This window comes from Chelonia mydas, chromosome 6, assembly GCF_015237465.2.
Source record: "Chelonia mydas isolate rCheMyd1 chromosome 6, rCheMyd1.pri.v2, whole genome shotgun sequence".
Lineage (NCBI taxonomy): Eukaryota > Metazoa > Chordata > Testudines > Cheloniidae > Chelonia > Chelonia mydas.
The window spans coordinates 32,023,105-32,042,479 of record NC_051246.2 but is presented as its reverse complement, the minus strand read 5'-3'; the positions used below and the strand labels follow the sequence as shown (position 1 = coordinate 32,042,479).

The window sequence follows — 19,375 nt, the reverse complement described above, 5'->3', positions numbered from 1 at the left end:
ATGATGGATACCAGGACAACAGTTCTCAATGCGGAGGTCTATGAGACCAAGGAAGGAGGTGGTAACATCCTGTCACTGACTATATTTATATCTAAACTGAACAAAGCAATAGAAAACAATGCTGAGGAGAATCCTGTCCTTTCAATGGGGTGGACTAAATGCTTTAGTAGAGATTTTTTAACTGACTGTGATGGGCCAAACTGTGGTTTTAACCCTTGTCCTGTGTAGGGGCTGGTGTGGAGCTGTACGCCCATTCTCCTTCTTGGGAAAATCAGGGAGAGACTGAGACAACCCCACCACCCATGAGGCCTACCCCATGAGTACACAGACTACCTGGGCTGCATCATCCTTTAGAATAATGCTGCCTGCTTCCTCAGGGAGGTTAGCCTGCTCTGCAGACTGATGCAGAGGAAAGAGTGAGGAGCATGGTCCCTCTGGAGTGCTGTGTGTCTCTGGAGATGTGCAGTTCCCATGCTCGTCCATGGACAGGGACTGCAGATAGGACAGGCCCTTGTGCAGCTGCACTGGGAACGAAGGGTGAGAGGCTGCAAGCATGTTTTTCTTCTATATATACCCATGTAAAGCCATGTCACAATTGTACCTTCTGAGCCTATGTTTTGCCCTCTCTGATCCTTCTTAGATTTTGCATCAAGAGGGAGGTACTTTGAATGTCAACAGTGTTACCTCAGAACATGAGACAAGTCTTCTAACTGCTAAGATGATTTCTAACCATAGGCTTATTCTCCTTCTCCTCCAACTGCTGCTGCAGCTGCACATACCATCATATACGGTCACTTAATCCTGTGAAGAACGATGATGGCTTGCTTCCCGTAGCGTGACGCGGTTATATGCTTTTAAGTACTAAATGTATATGTGTTACAGTGTTGTGGCTGACACAGCAGTTTTACAAACTGAAGCTATAATTTCTGGATTTCGGATATCTCCGCTAGGGATCTTATTTTTAACCATCAGATTGGACAGCTGGATTAGGCAATGGTGGATATTTGCAGAGCTAATTGCACACGTGGTTTCATATGAATCCCACTCAGATACCAAATACCACAGTTGCTCCTATACACCCCCAGTGAGGAAAAGTTGCATAGTTGTGCCCTTCACTTTTTATGTCTTCTCTCCACCTTTTAGCAGTACACCAGTCAGCTGCTTGGTTTTATTTTTATACCAAACACCCTGCGGATTAAAACTGCTTTTTAAATAGACACTTCTGAAGTCCTCACCTTGTTAGTGGCCTTTCTGCCACTAGGGGGTAATTGCCTTTCTGAATCATAAACAGCCTCCCTTTCTAAATCATACTTGCCCTGTGAGGTTTATGGATCCCATATGGTACAAAAGCCTTGAAGCTGGACTGGGCCCAACATGAATTTAACTGACATTTGTTTTGACTGTGTCAGTGAAATCCACTATGATGCTTTTAATTCGGACATTAGCTGAAGAATCAAAAAAGCTGTCAAGGTTATGAGAGAGGATACATTATCCTGCAGATCATCCTGTATTAAATATTCTGGCCAATGTTAACCTGCCTGGAGCTGTGAAATGGAAGTGTGAAGAGCCAACATCACTGCAATGTTGTCCCAGTTTGTGTTCCTCCTGGGCTGGTCCCACTCCTGGAACATATTTTGCTTCACTGAATCAGACAGTTTTTTTTTCAGTTGCTGGCTATTTAACAAACCACAGGTGTTTGTTTAGAGGCCAGTTCAGGTTGTCCCAGAGACTGAAGAAAGCCAAATATACACTATCAGGTTAGGTTACCTTTATCTGACCTTATTGATAAGACGTTTATTAGTAGAAAGATGAAACAGAAGGGCACAATTACAGCAAACAATTGATTTGTGTGCACTCAGCAGCTGTGTTTCCACAAGTAACAGAACAATGGACTCATTTTCTTACCACACCGACAGCAGGGAGGAAGGAGGACATGACAGTGTGGTTATGTAGTCTGAGCCTGTCCTGTCTACATTCCAAACAGGGCAATAACTTGGTAGCAAGAAGGCAATCAAATAGTAGCCAAGGGCACTGCTAACAAGAGTGACACATGGCTATCTGGGTCTTAATCTTACTTAATCAATTCCTGCCATTGTAGGCAGGTGCCTCAAGCACTGGTAAACCTCAGTTCCTCCTATTCTCTGCCTGTAGCACATAAAAGTGGAGTCTCCTAAGGGCTGTAATACTTTGGTCTAATTTCATGTGTGTTCAGTTTAGCGCACAGGTTTTGGTGGCTTGTGATGGACAGGAGGTCAGACTAGATGATCTGGTGGTCCCTTCTGGCCTTAAATTCTATGCCTAATTCTGTTCGAAACATTTGTCCATGAACAGAAACCTTGTCACGAGGCAATCATGCCACTAACTGTTTACAAATTGTGAAAAGTTCTACAGCGGAATCATTAGTTGTGCCCAAGTGCTTGATGCAGCTGACAGGGTGGGGTGCTGTAAAGGCCATTGGAATCTCCATGATCCGGAGATGGATCCAATGCAGGCCACCAGCCCAGCTCGCCAACCTGTAGTAGTCCCCTGTGGGCTACTACACCAGCTGGGAATTGCAGGAGAGAACTCTATTCCAGCCACTGCCCTTATACACTTGGAAGGAGGGTGTGCATAGATCTGGCTACATTGCTGGATGATTTTGCCACACTGGAGGAATCCTCAGCTCTCTGTTTAAATCCCCTTTGCACTATTAGAATAGCACAAATAGAATTAAGCATGAGACAGGATCTGGCCCATTGCTTTGTTAAGGCCTTAGAGAACTATATGTAATGTCACAAAGAGGTAGAAAACATGAATTAATGTTTATAAAGCACTTTGTAGAGGATAAGTGCAAAGAATCATTTAATTCAATCCTGCAGTACTTGATCAGACAAAACCACCACTGAAATGAGTGGGAGTTTGGCTTGTTAAAGGCTGAAGTTTTAATTCTGCTATCACTATTGTTGGCCGCAACACTCTCTTGCGTACAGCTGGCTATGAAATTGATGTGCCTTAACCGCATTAGCCTGATGAGCCGTTGGCTCAGGGGAACTTGGACTTTGACACTCATTAAGCACATTCATTATGAGAAAGAAATTCATCTGGTCCAGATTGAGAACTTATTCACTCAAATTTTTCCGTGTTGACTTCAAAATTTTTATTTTAAACTGTTCTATCACAGAGCTTTCCCTGCTAAAATCTAATTCTCCCTGGGCTTACAGCCAGAATCAGGGAAAAAGAATTCAGCGCAAGTGATACACATTGATGTTCATGTGCTTTTGTGATTATTTTGTTCCCTTCCACATGTTTTTATGTGGGAGGGAGAGATATAGCTGATTTTAAACAAAAAAATCCAACCCTTAAATGAGCTTTTATCGCTTATTTCCTGTTTCTATATACACAGATGCATGCATGTGCACACACAAACAGAGCGCAGCACAGAATACACTGTAGCCACCACAGAGATGTTCATTTTACACAACAAAATCTATACAGTGGACCATACAATAATTTATTAACAGGCAAATCCTTACACTTTGCAGTAACGATCAACTGAAAATACGCAGGGCCAAATTCTCTGCTGGTGTAAATGGCTGCAGTATCAGGCTAGTTAGCTCCATTTCACCTAGTTCAGAGAATTTGGCCCACATATCATAACATGGGACAACACTTAAGGTAAGAGTCTGGAAAGCAATTTCCAAATAAGGATGAAAAATAACCACAGCATTATTTTTGAATTACACATTGGGGAATTGAACAATAATGGCTCTCAAATGGAGGGAGGTTTCATCCAGCAACTCTTACCTGACCAGAGCTTTGACAGTAGATCTGACCACACTGGAGAGCAGGAACAGCGGGGTGACAAGAATGTGAAAGAGGGAGAGTGAGGCAAAGGCCACTGACGGGGAGAAGTCAGCATTTCCAGTCAGGTGGGCATGGACCACAAATGTCTACAAAGATACAATGATTACAGTCTTAAAAGAAGCAAATGTTTCACATTGCACTGTATTCTCCATCTTGTAATGGTCAGTTTATTGTTTTAATTGGGAAACATCATGCAACCAACCACTGCAGAGCTCCTCCTGACAGTCATTATATAGCTGTTACAATTTGCTGTTCATACATCAGTTATGTAAGAAGATTTTTATGGTCTCATCTTTTGGTCTCATGTTGCTGTAATTCCTTTCATCCAGTGGCAAGAGGCATAAATTTGGTTGTGTGATAAGTAAAAAGAGACAAGCACACTAAGGGTCAGATTGTAGCATTTAACTACTAGTATACACACGGGTTGTTAATATGGAGCCACCCAACCATAGCAAGAGCTCCGGGAGGGATTGTGTCCGAGAGGTACTATCCCTTCCATAGTTCTGAAGTGAGAAGGGGGAACATGGACACTACTCCATCCCTTTGAATGGTGCAGCCTGCTCCCCGGGGCACCTTGCCAGCTCTATAGGCTAGCGTGTATGTGGGAGACAAGGTTCAGGGCTATGATAAATTGTGAAAGGGGCTGTAAGGGAGCAGTCCCAGTGCCCCAAGCACAGGGATTGTAGTTGTGCTTAGACACTGTGCAGTACGTGAAAAGGACGGGAGGTGCCTTGCACCTCTTTCTCGTGGCCTCCTGTCCCCTACGTACCCATGCAAGGGCAGAGAATTGAGCTGCAGGAGCAAATAAACAAAAGAACAAAAAAGCAGGCAAGACCCATATATGCTTTAATGGTGAGATCATTGATGACTGAGAAAAAATAAAATTTGCTAGAATGGCGCTTCAAATCATGTCACACTGTATACAGAATATCTAGTCCTGAATAACCAGATCCATAGTAGGCCATATTCTGAGCTCCTTGCACAGTTTTCAACCCAGTCTCATTCAAGCAAAGTCCCCCTGGGATTCTATTTTCTGATATTTATTGCATGAGCTCAGTAATTACTCCTCAACCTACAAATCATTAAGGTCTTTCTCTCCTCAAGGCCTGGTCTACACCAAGCTTAAATTTTTCCCCCATTGTACTGGTACCATTTTAGCTCCATAGGTTTTAGTCCTATGCAGAGCATGAGTGCAGACAAGGTGCCAGTGATTTTACAACCATGTTTGTCTAGACTTGTTCTAAGCAGGGTTAGAGGATACAAAGATAAAAATGCCTGTGGGATTGTCTGCACTCATGCTTCCACTGTGACTACCACCAATGGAGCTGTGCTAAGGCTTCTGCCACTGTGGGAAAGGTTAAGAAAAAGCTTGGTGCACACACAGTCCCAGATCTGTGGTGAGTCTGGGAAGAATAAGGAGTTTTGTTCCATATAGTTCTGTTACTGTTGATTCAAAAGGCTTGACTTCAGTGGGAATGGGTTGGACCATTACCGAATCATAGTAATGTAGGTCTGGTGAGGACCTTTAGAGGTCATCTAATCCAGCCCCCTGGGGACGTAGGACCAAGTATGCCTACACTATCCCTGACACTTGTTTGTCTAACCTGTTCTTAAAAACCTCCAATGATGGAGATTCTACAAGGTTCCTTGGAAGCCTGTTCCAGAGTTTAACTATCCTTATAGTTAGAAAGTTTTTCCTAATATCTAATTTAAATCTTCCTTGCTGCAGATTAAGCCCATTACTTGTTATCTCACCTTCAGTGGCGACTGAAAACTATCAATCATCGTCCCTCTTTATAAAAAGCCCTTAACGTATTTGAAGACTTACCAGTAAGGCTAAGATTTAATCATGGGTATTTTTAGTAAAAGTCATGGACAGGTCATGGGCAATAAAAAAAAATTTCACAGCCGGTGACTTGTCCATGACTTTTACTATATAAATACCCCTGACTAAAACTTAGCAGCTCCTGGGGCCCAGGGTGCTGCTGCTCTGGGGGACCCCAGTACATGGCTGATGTGGGGGTCCGGGGGCCGATGGCTAGCCCCTGCACTGGCCGCGGGGGCTGACTACCCCCCAGCCACCCCTGTTCCGAGGCCCCAGGGACCGCTGCTTGGGTGCTTCCCCCGGGCCAGCCACCTGAGTAGTGATGGGTGCAGCTGGCCCCAGGGAAGCTCCCGGGACCGCTGCTCGGACCCTCCCTCAGGGCTGACCCTGGGACCACTGCTCAGTCGGTGTGGCTGGCCCCAGGGCTACTCCAGCAGCGCCCGGTGCGGCAGGCCACAGGGCGCTCGAGCAGCTGGCCCAGGGATCAGCTGCACCGGCCATTGCAGCTACAAAAGTCACGGAATCCATGACCTCTGTGACAGAATCGCAGTCTTACTTATCAGATCCCTCCTCAGTCTTCTTTTCTCAAGACTAAAACATGCTGTCCTCTGGACTCTCTCCAATTTGTCCACATCTTTCTAAAGTGTGGCACCTAAAACTGGACCCATTACTCCGGGTGAGGCCTCATCAGTGCCAAGCAGAGTGAACAATTGCCTCCCATATCTTACATACAACACTCTTGTTAATACACCCCAGAATGTATTCAACTTGTGATCCATGTTAAACCCAAGATCTTCTGCAGTGCTACCACCTCACTAGTTTTTTCCCATTTTGTATTTGTACATCTGATTTCTCCTTCCCAAGTGTAGTACTTTGCATTTTTCTTTATTGAATTTCATCTTGTTGATTTCAGACCAATTCTCCCATTTGTCAAGGTCCTTTTGACTTCTAATCCTGTCTTTCAAAGTGCCTGCAACCCCTCCCAGCTTGGGGTCATACACAAATTTTATAAGCATACTCTCCTCTCCATTATCAAAGTCATTAATGAAAACATTGAATAGTACTAGACCCACGACTGATCCCTGAAGGACCCCACAAAATTTGTCCCCCGAGTTTAACTGCCAGCTATGAATAACTATTCTTTGAATATGGTATTTTAACAGTTTTGCACCCATTTTACAGTAATTTCACGCTGACCAAATTTCCCTAGTTTGCTTATGAGAATGTAATGTGGGACTGTGTCAAAAGCCTTACTAAAAAGAAAGCTACATCATGCCTACAGCTTACCCCTTTAGCCACTAGGGAAATAATATTTAAAAAACCCCTTAGGCACTTCTTTTTAAATTAGCAAAAGCAAGTGAAATCAGATGTTTCTGGTGCAGCATTTGACAGATCTCAGTTTGGAATCTACCAGTCTTCGCTTTACGAAAAATCAGGTCGATCTGGCTTGTAAACACTGCTATTTAGAAAAGTTCATACTTACTATAAGTACAGCTGCAATTGGTATTGCTGCATTCATGAAAACTGTGAAGGAAAACATGCATCACTATTTAGATAGTTTATACTGAGCAGTCGAAAATATTTACAATACAATGAGTATACAATATAAACTAGTATTTGACTTTACCATGGCATTTCCTATGTTTAGAATAGGAGAAATACACAAATATTGTGGTAAATTTAACTACCGCAGCCAATATATTTGTATTTTTTTTATGGTGTCCACAGTATATTGCACTCCAGATTGTCAAAATACACAGCACCCATCAAATCACTGTATGAATAGATTATTGGTTTATACATTGCATTGCACTGTCAAGAGGAAGTTTTTCTTTTTTCTGGTACTCTTTTGGTGCGATAGGTAGCAATTGTGCCATTACTGACATATCCTCCACTCAATAACATTCCAAAATAATTACAATCATGATTACAGTAACAGATGCATTTTGAGACAGGAGTTAACTGTCAGGTTACTGCTGAAAGATCATATTAATCCCTGGCTTCAATTGAGTCATTCCCTGTATACACCAGGAATGGATTTAGCCCATCCTATTTTGCTATATTTCAGGAGAGAATCATTTAAAGGTTCTATTATAAAATTGCAGGACTACAGCTTCCCCGTTAGTAAAAAATAACAAGGAAAGGGGCAGGTGTTGGGAAGAGTGACAGGTTTTTATACTGATATTTTCTTGTAACCATCTCTTCTGTGAGTCAGGGTTTGTGACCTAACGGAAGGGGAAAGGAGTGGGGTTGCTTAGGTACAAGAATCTGCAGAGAATGGTCCCAAAAGCTGCAGATCCCTGACGCTAGGGATAGAGCTGAAATCTCTTCACATAGTGGGGAAAAAAGGTGTTCTTGTGATTAAGGCTTGTGACCTGGGCTTCAGAAGACTTGGCTTCTATTCCAAGCTCGGCCACTGACTTCCTCTGTGACCTTGGGCAAGTCACTTGATTCTCTGACTCATTCTTCATCTAGGAGATAGGGATAATAATACTTGTTTTATCAGTCTTGTCCATTTAGATTGTAACCTTTTTGGGATGGGGACTGTCTCTTGATATGTATTTGTACAGTGCCTAAATATGATGGGGCCTACAGGTGCTGCTGCAATACAAATAATGAACTGTAGTTTCCTCTCTGTCCTCTAGCTGTATGGTCCCTCCTGTGGCATGGTGTCATTGATTTCCCCAATATGGCCAGGTTATTAAGCACAGATGGTTGGGGACTGGAAAGAATGTGTGGCTTTTGGCTGGGGTCCACTTTCAGACCAGACATGAATATAAACTAACAACTTTACATAATGACTAATTATCTGTTTGGAAGCACAGGAAGAACCTTGCTTGTTTTTGTCAGAGTCAGCTGTGGTCACATCACAAGCTATTCACTCCTTTATCTAAACCCATTTACTTGAGCTTTTGTTTTACCCAGTCTTATTTCACTATCTGAGTATAATTGAGAAAGAGAGAAAAAATTTAAAATCTATTGAAAAAATAAAGAAAACTAATTCCTTTCCCTTAGTTAAATATTTTTCTCACTATAGCAAGAGGTGAACTTAGAAAGGTCACAGATATCTCATTTATATATATTCTAGTAATTTGTTTTAAAGAGCCACTGCTTTAATTAAGAATTTTGTTCTCAAGCTTCCTGCACCCACTAGTGGAAAGGCCTGGGATTTATGCAGCTATGCAATTTGTGCAATATGCAGTGCTGTTGTAGCCACGTTACAACATCCAAGGATATTAAAAAGACAAGGTGGGTGAGGTAATATCTTTTAGTAGACCAACTTCTATTGGTGAGAGAGAGAAGCTTTCAAGCATACACAGAGCTTTTCTTCAGGTCACTCTGTGCAATAGTTAACCCACAAGAATGGGAAAAGCGGCAGAGTCGTGTGGCACCTTGTAGAGTAACAGACGTATTGGAGCATGAGCTTTCATGGGTGAATACCCACTTTGTTGGATGCATGTAGTGGAAATTTCCAGAGGCAGGTATAAATATGCAAGCAAGAATCAGAACTTCTTCTCTGTACCCCAAAGGACAGTTATTGCCATCGTTGAGACTTCAAACAAGGGGAATTTTTCTTCTAAAACTCTCTCTCCAGCCCCAGAGTCCCGTATTTGCTCCTCCTTCACCTGGAGAACTCCCTCTCGAAACTCCCTGTCAGGCCTCAGATGATGTTATCTTGCCTTAGAAGCTCAATGCTGTAGAGGTCCAGTCCAGCTGCTGATTAGTACCCAGAACCCAGAACAGGAAACCCAGACCAAACAGGAAGCACAAGGGACAGTCACTCAGACCTTAAAGTTTCAAAGCATATCAAGAAGGCTGAGAATTCTTCACCAGTCATTTAGGTGAACATGCAGAAGTTTTGAGATAGTCATATTCCTTCTGCAGGGGGAAATAGTCCACTTAGTGCATTCAGCTGGAAGAGAGAATGTCAGCCCACAGCAACCAGTTACAAAATGGTCACTTTAGGGCTGCAGCTGCTTGTCTCTCTCCTGCTCCAGCCGCTGGACTATAAACTTATATTAAGCATTCTAATCAAGGAATTGAGGACTTTCCAATGATTTGGAAGCAGTCAGAGACTTGACTTAAGCCAGCAGTTTATTCCATCACTATTACAAGCCTGAACCAAGAACTTTGCATTTATTAGCTGGCCCTTTAAAAAATGGCAGAGACATTTCCACTACATGCATCTGACGAAGTGGGTATTCACCCACGAAAGCTCATGCTCTAATACGTCTGTTAGTCTATAAGGTGCCACAGGACTCTTTGCCGCTTTCACAGATCCAGACTAACACGGCTACCCATCTGAAGCTTGACAAGAATGGGAAAGACATCTGCTTGTTGTCATTACTGAACATAGCACTCTCTTAGATCTCTTTTAAGAAGGGCATTAGGCATATTAGGGATAATTTATTAGTAGGGGAACTCTATATCCTAGTAAAGAGCACCGGGAAGAAGTTGGTAAAGTACACGTAGGAGCTAGTGAGGAACAGTGGTGAAAAAAAAGTCCTATTTAAATATAACACATGAAGGCAAGCAACAGAATATTGACAAAATGCACAAGTGCTTATATTTAAATGCTAAAAGGATAAATACTAAGATGGGGGAACTGGAGTGCATGGCATTAAATGAGGATATTGATATAACAGGCATCATAGAAATTTGGTGGAATTAAGATAACCAATGGGACACAGTAACCAGGGTACAAAAATATATAGGAATGACAGAGTGGGTGGCATCAGTGGGAGAGTGGCACTATATGTGAAAGAAATCACAGAGTCAAATAAAGTAAAAATCTTAAATGAACCAAAGTACCGTAGAACTATAGAACTCTGGATATAAATTCCATGCTTGAATAATAAGAGTATAGTAAGAGGAATATACTACCGACCACCTGATCAGAATGGCGACAGCAATTGTGAAATTCTCAGGGAGATTAGAGAGGTTACAAAGGCAGAAACTGCAAAAATAATGGGGGATTTCAACTATTCTCAGATTGACTGGGTATGTGTCACTTTAGGAATGGATGCAGACACAATATTTCTATACACATTAAATGACTACTTCATGAAGCAGTTTGGAACCCACAAGGAAAGAGGTAATTCCTGATTTAGTCTTAAGTGGAGCACAGGATCTGGTCCAAGAGGTGAATGTAGCTGACCTGCTTGGAAATGGTGACCATAATGTAATTAAATTTAACATCCTTGTAGGGGAAAAATTCCAAAGAAACCCACTACAGTAGCATTCAACTTCATAAAGGGGAACGACACAAAAATGAAGAAGCTAGTTAAACGGAAATTAAAAGGAACAGTCAAAAAGGTGAAATGCCTGCAAACTGCATGAAGACTAGTTTAAAACATTATAATAGATGTTTTTAAACTAAATGTATACTCCAAATTAAAAAAAAACCCACAGTAAGAGCACCAAAAATGCAACCATGGCTAAACTATAGAGTAAAAGAAGTGGTTAGAGGCAAAAACGTACCGTTTAAAAACTGGAAGTCAAATCCTAGTGAGGAAAATAGAAAGGAGCATAAACTCTGGCAAGTCAAATGTAAAGTATAATAAGGCAATCCAAAAAAGAATTTGAAGAGCAACTAGCTAATTGCATCAGAAGCAAGAAGCCTGCCAAACAGTCAATGGGACCATTGGATGATCAAGGATCACTCAAGGACTCTTTACATTAGTCTTTGCTGCAGAGGATATTGGATATGGAGGCCCCCACAGCCATGCCATTCTTTTTATGTAACAAATCTGAGGAACTGTCCCAGACTGAATTGTCAATAGAGGAGGTTTTAGAACCAACTGATAAATTAAAACAGTACTAAATCACCAGGACCAGATGGTGTTCACCCCAGAGTTCTGAAGGAACTCAAATATGAAATTGCAGAACTACTCACTGTGGTATGTAACCTATTGCTTAAATGAGCCTCTGTACCAGATGACTGAAGAGTAGCTAACATAATGCCAATTAAAAAAAAAAAAAATCTCCAGAGGCAATTCTGGCAATTACAGGCCAGTAAGCATAACTTCAGTACCAGGCAAATTGGTTGAAACGATAGTAAAGAACAATATAATCAGACACATAGATAAACATGATATGTTAGGGAAGAACCAATACGGCTTTTGTCAAGGGAAATTATACCTCACCAATTTATCAGAATTGTTTGAGGATGCCAACAAGCATGTGGGCAAGAGTGATCCAGTTGATATAGTGTACTTGGACTTTCAGAAAGCCTGTAACAAGGTCCCTCATTAAAGGCTCATAAGCAAACTAAGCAGTCATGGGGTAAAAGGGAGGGTCTTTTCATGGGTCAGTAACTGGTTAAAAGATAGGAAACAAAGTGTAAGAATAAATAGCCAGTTTTTACAATGGAGAGAGAGGTAAATAGCAGGTTCTCCCAAGGATCTGTACTTGGACTTGTGGTATTCAACTTATTCATAAATGAACTGGAAAAGTAGGTCAACAGTGGCATGGCAAAATTTGCAGATGACGCAAAATTATTCAAGATAGTTAAGTCCTAAGCTCACTGCAAAGAGCTACAAAAGAATCTCACTAAACTGGGTCACTACGTCACAAAATGACAGATGAAATTCAATGTTGAAAAGTGCAAAGTCATGCACATTAGCAAAAACAATCCTAACTATATGTACTAAATGATGGGGTCTAAATTAGCTGTTACCACTCAAGAAAGAAATCTTGGTGACATCGTGGATAGTTCTCTGAAAACTTTCTCTATGTGTTCAGTGGCAGTCAAAAAAGGTTAACAATGGTACAAACTATTAGGAAAGAGATAAATATTAAAACAGAAAATATCATAATGCCACCATATAAAACCATGATACACCCACACCTTGAATACTGTGTGCAGTTCGGGCCACCCCATCTCAAAACAGATATATTAGAATTGGAAAAGGTGCAGAGAAGGGCAACAAAAATGAGTTGGGGTATGGAACCACTAAAAAGACTGGGACTGTTTCATCTTAGAAGAGAGACAACTTAGCGGGGATATGAGCGAGGTCTACGAAATCATGCAAGATATAGAGGAAGTGAATAGGGAAGTGTTATTAACTCTTCACATAATACTAGAACTAACAGTCACCCGATGAAAATAGGCAATTTTAAAACAAAACAGCAGGTTTAAAACTAACACACAGGCAACCTGTGCAACTCATTACCACGGCCTGTTGTGAAGGCAAAAGTATAAATGGGTTCAAAAAGGAATTAGATAAGTTCATGGAGGAAGGTCCATCAATGGCTGTTAGCCAAGATGGTCAGGGAGGCAATCCCATGTTTCAGGCGTCCGTAAACCTCCAACTGCCAGAAGCTGGGACTGGATCACTTGATAATTGCCCTGTTCTGCTCATATTCTCCGAAGCATCTGGCACTGGCCACTGTCAGAGACAGGATGCTGGGCTAGATGGACCATAAGGTAATACATTGCTTCTTTCCTTGGGGGTTCCAATAAGCTGCTCCATGAAGCAGTCATTTAATGTGTATAGAAATTTTGATAGACAGACAGGCAGATTGGAATGGTAGAGTCATCCATTCTAATGTTCTTATATTTTGGCTTGGTAGAATTTGATTTTTATGGGGGTTTTATTATTTTTATAGCTATCTATATTTATTTTTAAGCATTGTCTCCAATTATTGATTTACATTTTCACTGTTCAAAATTATGGGTTCTAAGCATTTTTTCAATTTTTATTGATTTAAATTTTCACAGTTATAGGAAATTAAAAGGGGTCACACAATAATTATTTAATGTTTTTAATCTCAATTTCTGCTGTCATTAAAGTTTTATAACAGTTAAAAACTCAACTGTTTGGAATAGCCTTCCAAGGGAAGCAGTGGGGGCAAAAGATCTATCTGGCTTTAAGATTAAACTCGATAAGTTTATGGAGGAGATGGTATGATGGCATAACATGGTTTGGGTAATTAAATATTCATGGTAAATAGGCCCAATGGCCTGTGATGGGATATTAGATAGGGTGGGATCTGAGTTACCCAGGAAAGAATTTTCTGTAGTATCTGGCTGGTGAATCTTGCCCATATGCTCAGGGTTTAGCCGATCGCCATATTTGGGGTCGGGAAGGAATTTTCCTCCAGGGCAGATTGGAAGAGGCCCTGGAGGTTTTTTGCCTTCCTCTGTAGCATGGGGCATGGGTCACTTGCTGGAGGATTCTCTGCTCCTTGAAGTCTTTAAACCACGATTTGAGGACTTCAATAGCTCAGACATAGGTAAGAGGTTTTTCGCAGGAGTGGTGGGTGAAATTCTGTTGTGCAGGAGGTCAGACTAGATGATCATAATGGTCCCTTCTGACCTAAATATCTATGAATCTATGAAACTGTCAACATCAGCTGTCATAATATACAAAGCAAATATCCTCAAATCAAACTCTAAGAAGTTCTCAAGCAGTATTCTCTTACTTTGCCTATCTGTAAATTCCAAATATTATTGATGGAAATATTTTTTCTTCAGTTCATGTGTGTACAAAGAAGTCGATGTTTACTGACATTTACCAATAAAAATCTACTTCTTCCAAGCCTAAGCATATTATAAGATACCTCATTGCATCTATCATAGGAAAATACCAGTAGTTTCGTAACACTAAAGAAAGAGGTTAACCTCAATTTTTATTTATATCCATTCCTGTCTTTTCCTCTCACCAGGCTTAGTCAATGTTCAGACAGTAAAAATATTCCCAAGTTATTTTATCTTCTCCTGCGGAATGTCCTCATTTGACCCTCAAACAGTTCTGGCTGACTCCCTGGCTGTCCTTTTTTGGACATGAACTCCCAGAAGGATTTAATGTGCTGTTAGAGATTGGTAGACTATCCTTCCTGTTTTCAAACATTAAAAAAGATCTGTAATGAATCCTGAAAATGTTCTCCATTTTTTCATGTTCTATATGTTTAAAAAAATGAATTTGTCATGTTAATGTAGCTCTAATTCTTATTTAGAGTATTTGCATTAATTAATATTGCATATATTTATATTTCCAGGCAAAAACTTGGTTAAAGCTAGAATTAAATTGTGAATATTGATCAATAATTAGGCAATTTTTCTGAAAAGAAAATGATTTCCCCCCTCCGTTCCCTCCCAAACAACCCACAAATGTTTAAAAGCCTGGAAAATTCAAAGTCAAGTTTACATTTAAAAAAAGATAAAATTAAATTTTTGTGCTGACGTTCGAAACAACCTCAACTCTGTCCCCCATGACCTTCCTGCTGCACAGTTGTCACATGTATGAAATATGGAGAAATTATGATGCAGGATAAGGAATGTGTTCCTAAGGCCTTTAAGAAATTTGCATCCTGCAGCTGTGGGTTTCTTAAATCCACTAAGCCACTGTATTTGAAGTTTACTTGTGGGAGTTTTGAAGTACATAGATTTGGTTTTTGTGCATGTCTAAGCAGAGAACCCAGCAAAGTTTGGTCATGGATAGACCCTCTTCTGCTGCAGACTGCCCACCGGCAATATTCTCCTCCAGCATATGATCATAACAGTGACCTATCCAACTGATTCACTTGCGGGTAGGGGGAAAATGGTTGTTGTGGGCAGGACTGGAGGTGAAATCCTGATTCTATGGAAGTCCATGGGAGTTTTGCCAGTTATTTCAATGGGGCCAACTAATTTCTTTAAATGAAACTATTTTAATGGTGACAGAGACAAGCTTTCTTGCAACCGACATGCTACAGCTGCACTGCATACATTTGTGAATCTCTCATTTACCAGCATTGTGTGACAACTCACAGGAGGCGGTTGTGCTGCTGGTAACAAATTCATTGTTAAAAAAGTCAAAACTTGCTTTTCACTGAAAATACTTTGCATCACTGCTAAGCTGCCCTCGTTGGTTTGATTCTGACAGGGGCAATTTATCAAAATCGATGGTAAGAGCCTATTTCCAAGAAAGTGCCTGCAGCATCCACTGCAGTTCCCTGCAAATGCAAAACTCTACATTTGTGTACACGAGTGAAGTGACAGACATTTAACTACCAATCTGTGTATTCAAATGAAGGTTCTCTTAAAGCCACTTCTCACTGATATACCCATAAATGTTGCAAATGCATTTATTGTGATCCACTGAAAATCTGTTCCTCATCAAAGGTGAGGTATACTCAACTGCTTCCTCCTGTTCAGGTTATTGGTTAAGTATAGATAAGATACCATCTTCAAGATTCAACGTTCAGAACATTTAAAAACAAATTCTAGAAAATATCCAATTTCTTCTGCTCCCATTGTCCTGAAAAATGTCTATCCTTCCTTTTGCCCAGTGACACACAAAGTATCTCCAACATATCTCCCACCCTTTTCCCTTTGCTTTTAAAAATAAAATCTTACACAGGCAACATATAGCTTTATATAGAGAGAAAAAGAGTGAGGATGACATCATCATGTATTATTACCACATTCTCAGGTGCAATATATATTTTATTGTGGTGAATTATGGTGATACCAGGTATATAGATACCAATGCTTATTTACCACAGGGATAGGTACCTTAGAAATTTTGATAGACAGGCAGACTGGAATGCTAGAGTTATCCATTCTAATGAATTATGTTTACCTGATCAAGTGTTCTGCAAAACTCACCAAAATTAATTTCCATTGCTTTGTACTGCCAGGACAATAACCAAGAGTCTCCATCAAGTTTATCTCCACCTAGTTAATATCACAATAGTACTATTTTTCTGTGCTGTTTTGAGTCACTATTGTGATTCTTAATAAGTTATTACTGGTGCATCATTTTTGGAGCTAATTTGTATTGACACATACTTGTATTTTTACACTATTGCTTTGAGACAATGAGGTTGACAAGTTTTCACTTATGGATGTGAACAACAAACAAAGAATATATATAAAAGACGTCTGAAACCCAGACAGCAGATCTAATGTTGGTTATGCCTGTCATTCTATTTATATCTATATTGAGAAAACTAATGAGTTCTGTGCCTTTATAATCCCCATATAGCCAGAGCATCAGCTAATGTAAATCAATGCAGCTCTATTGACAGCTTAAGGGCAGGTCTACACTTAAAAAGCTGCAGTGGCACTGATGTAGCACTTTAGGGAAGATGCTACAGGGCTAATAGGAAAGCTTCTCTCATTGGCATAGTTAATCCACCTCCGTGAGAGGCCGTAACTATGTCGATGGGAGAAGTTCTCCCGTCAATATAGCTCTGTCTACACCAGGGGGCTAGGTCGTTATAACTGCATAACTCTGGGGTGTGGATTTTTCACACCCCTGAGCAACTTAGTTCTACTGATGTAAGTTTGTAGTGTAAACCTGGCCTAAGCTAAAGCAGCAAAGGTGCAGATACTCCTGACCTGAGGTGATAGGAACTTTTTACAACCTCTTCAATTATAGGCTTGGCTCAGCTCAACTAAAAGAGAGAGTAAATGCTTTACAGAAGGCTAAGAAATGAAGTAAGATTGAAGAGGGAATAAAAAAAAGCTGGAATGCTGAAAATTGCTTGGGGTCTCACAGCTTCACACATCTCCAGAATGCTAGGATCCTGCTGAGTATCACCATAGTTTCATAAGGAAACCATCTAGGTTTTTTAGCTGTCTACTGTTCATAGGAAAAATCCCTATGAAGTCACAGGCCCAGTTAAAGCACCAATTAGGCAATTACTTCTAGTCTGTATCTACAGGAACTTTTTACAACCCTAAATGATGCACAGCAAGACACTGTGTTGTCCTGAATAAAACCAAGTATCTCTGCTTTGCCTTTGGCACTTCCCAACTCCAGTAGGATCCTATTACTGTTCCTCAGGCGGCAATACAGACTGCTTCCGCTGAGAAACCTCAGCTACACTAGCCAGACAATTCTCAAAGTGAAAGTGCTATACAAGCAGGCTTTTTCACCAGTGCATCACAGTGCAGCAACAGGCCCTAAATCCACTATTTTACACAAGATTTTGTAGGTTGAAGTTCAGATAATCCTGGATTACTGGGGCTGTACAAAAAATTGTGATGACTTTTCAAATCTGCAGACCCACGTACAAACGCTAGTTTAATTTGCACACATCACAAAACCATCACATGATTGACACTCTCCATTCCAGTGAGGCTCAAGACTGAAAAAAATAGAAAAAGTGATGCTACACAGGATTGGGGAGCACAGGCAGAGCCAGATGAGGCAGGCTACACAGCACTAAACTCCCCCAGGGAGCCCTCCTCTAGCTGCTGCTATTTGTCCTTCACCCTGACCTCCAAATTCACATTTTGTAAAAGAGAAAAAATTCCATGGATCACTTGAACTGACATTTTTTTAGATATTTAGTTTCTTTAGCCCATTAAGGACCTAATTATTCAGGGCACACATGCATAAACCTCATACAGGTAGAACTCTTTTGAATCAAAGGGAAGATCTGTGTGCACAGTAAGGAGTATGGGATCAGACCCTAAAGCGGTAGGATCTATGCCAGCTGAGAAATAGTAAACTCATTAGGAGGTAATAATGTACCAGTACATGAGCTCATCAGTGTGATAAGGAAGCAACTTACTTGATACGGAGGTATAGAGAGCAAAGGCCTTAAGGCTGGTCATTTCCTTTTGCCGGGTTTCCTCCACACTGCTGTGAAAGATGTGTTCCCACGCATAGAGTTTAAGGAGTTTAATGCCCCGAAGCATTTCATTTGTTTTCTTCAGTCTCTCATTGGAATATTCCTGCAACAATTACATGTAAATTAATTTAAGGAGGATTACTAGAGCACCTTAGAATGAGGATCTGTGTCACCGTGTAAGCTGCCTGCAGTCAACAGCAGGTTGCATACAGTAATCAGTCAATAATATCTTCAATGGCTCTGTCCATTCAACTTTCCCTTTCTAGGGGTGTGATTTTCAAAAGTGTCTAGGTGACTTAGAAGCACACAAAGTCCCACTGACTTTCAATGGGACCAGTGCTCCTAAATCACTTAGTTCCTAATGACAATCTCACCCCTACATGGGCTTTCAGTCACACCCAGGGGTTGGTTTCTAGTGCCAAAAGTGTTTGCTGAATTTTCACTGTGTAATGAAATATCCCCACATAAGTAATTCTCAGTAACTGCTGACAATCTGAAATAAACATTTTTACATGTTAATTAAAAGCACAGACTGCTCCTGTATAATGTGCTAGTAATGATGTGCTAAACTGAACACATATGTCATTTCGAAATTCTTTCCTTTTTCTCCAAGGCAACCCATTATTGCTCAGATATGGGGATGAAGACCACACATCTAGATGAGTTGATGCTACGGAAGGTATTTGGAGGTGGGGATACGTATGTATAACTCCCATTAATACTCAGTGCTATGTGTGCATACTGAGGGCAAAGTAGATCATAGGGAGAAAATCTTGTCCCCGGACCCCCTAAATGGGCTCACATGGCTGGAGAGGCAATGAAATAGTGATTCTACTGAGTATAGGGACAGGCTTCAGAGGGGGGCTCCACATTCTTTGTGCGGTGAAGCACTGATCCGTGGCAACTTGGGCTGCAGCAGTGCAGGCGACTGGGTGGGGGAGAATTTAAGTGCAAGTCCAGGGCAGGGTTAAGGGATGACCAGTGGCTATGCAAACTATGGGGTTCTACTGATCAAACCCCTACATGTATCATGTTGCATGGCTGCTAGTACTTTTCAGAGGCTATAGTAACAGCTGAGATGTGTTTGCACAGATACTCTGTGACAATGGCGCTGGAACATTTTTAATAGTGAGGGTG

The 19,375-nt window shown here is 41.0% G+C and overlaps 1 protein-coding gene across 8 annotated transcripts in view; it reads right to left on the bottom strand.

The window, feature by feature from the left end:
- ABCC8 (ATP binding cassette subfamily C member 8) overlaps positions 1-19,375 on the bottom strand; it is a 135,926-nt gene that overhangs the window by 71,698 nt on the left and 44,853 nt on the right. For all 8 annotated transcript variants that reach the window (XM_037899708.2, XM_043549161.1, XM_043549159.1 and 5 more), the window contains 3 exons: positions 18,179-18,341; positions 7,152-7,192; positions 3,784-3,929 (listed from right to left, as the gene is read on the bottom strand). In XM_037899708.2, coding sequence (XP_037755636.2) covers positions 3,784-3,929; positions 7,152-7,192; positions 18,179-18,341 — 350 coding nt within the window. The remainder of the gene's footprint in view (positions 1-3,783; positions 3,930-7,151; positions 7,193-18,178; positions 18,342-19,375) is intronic.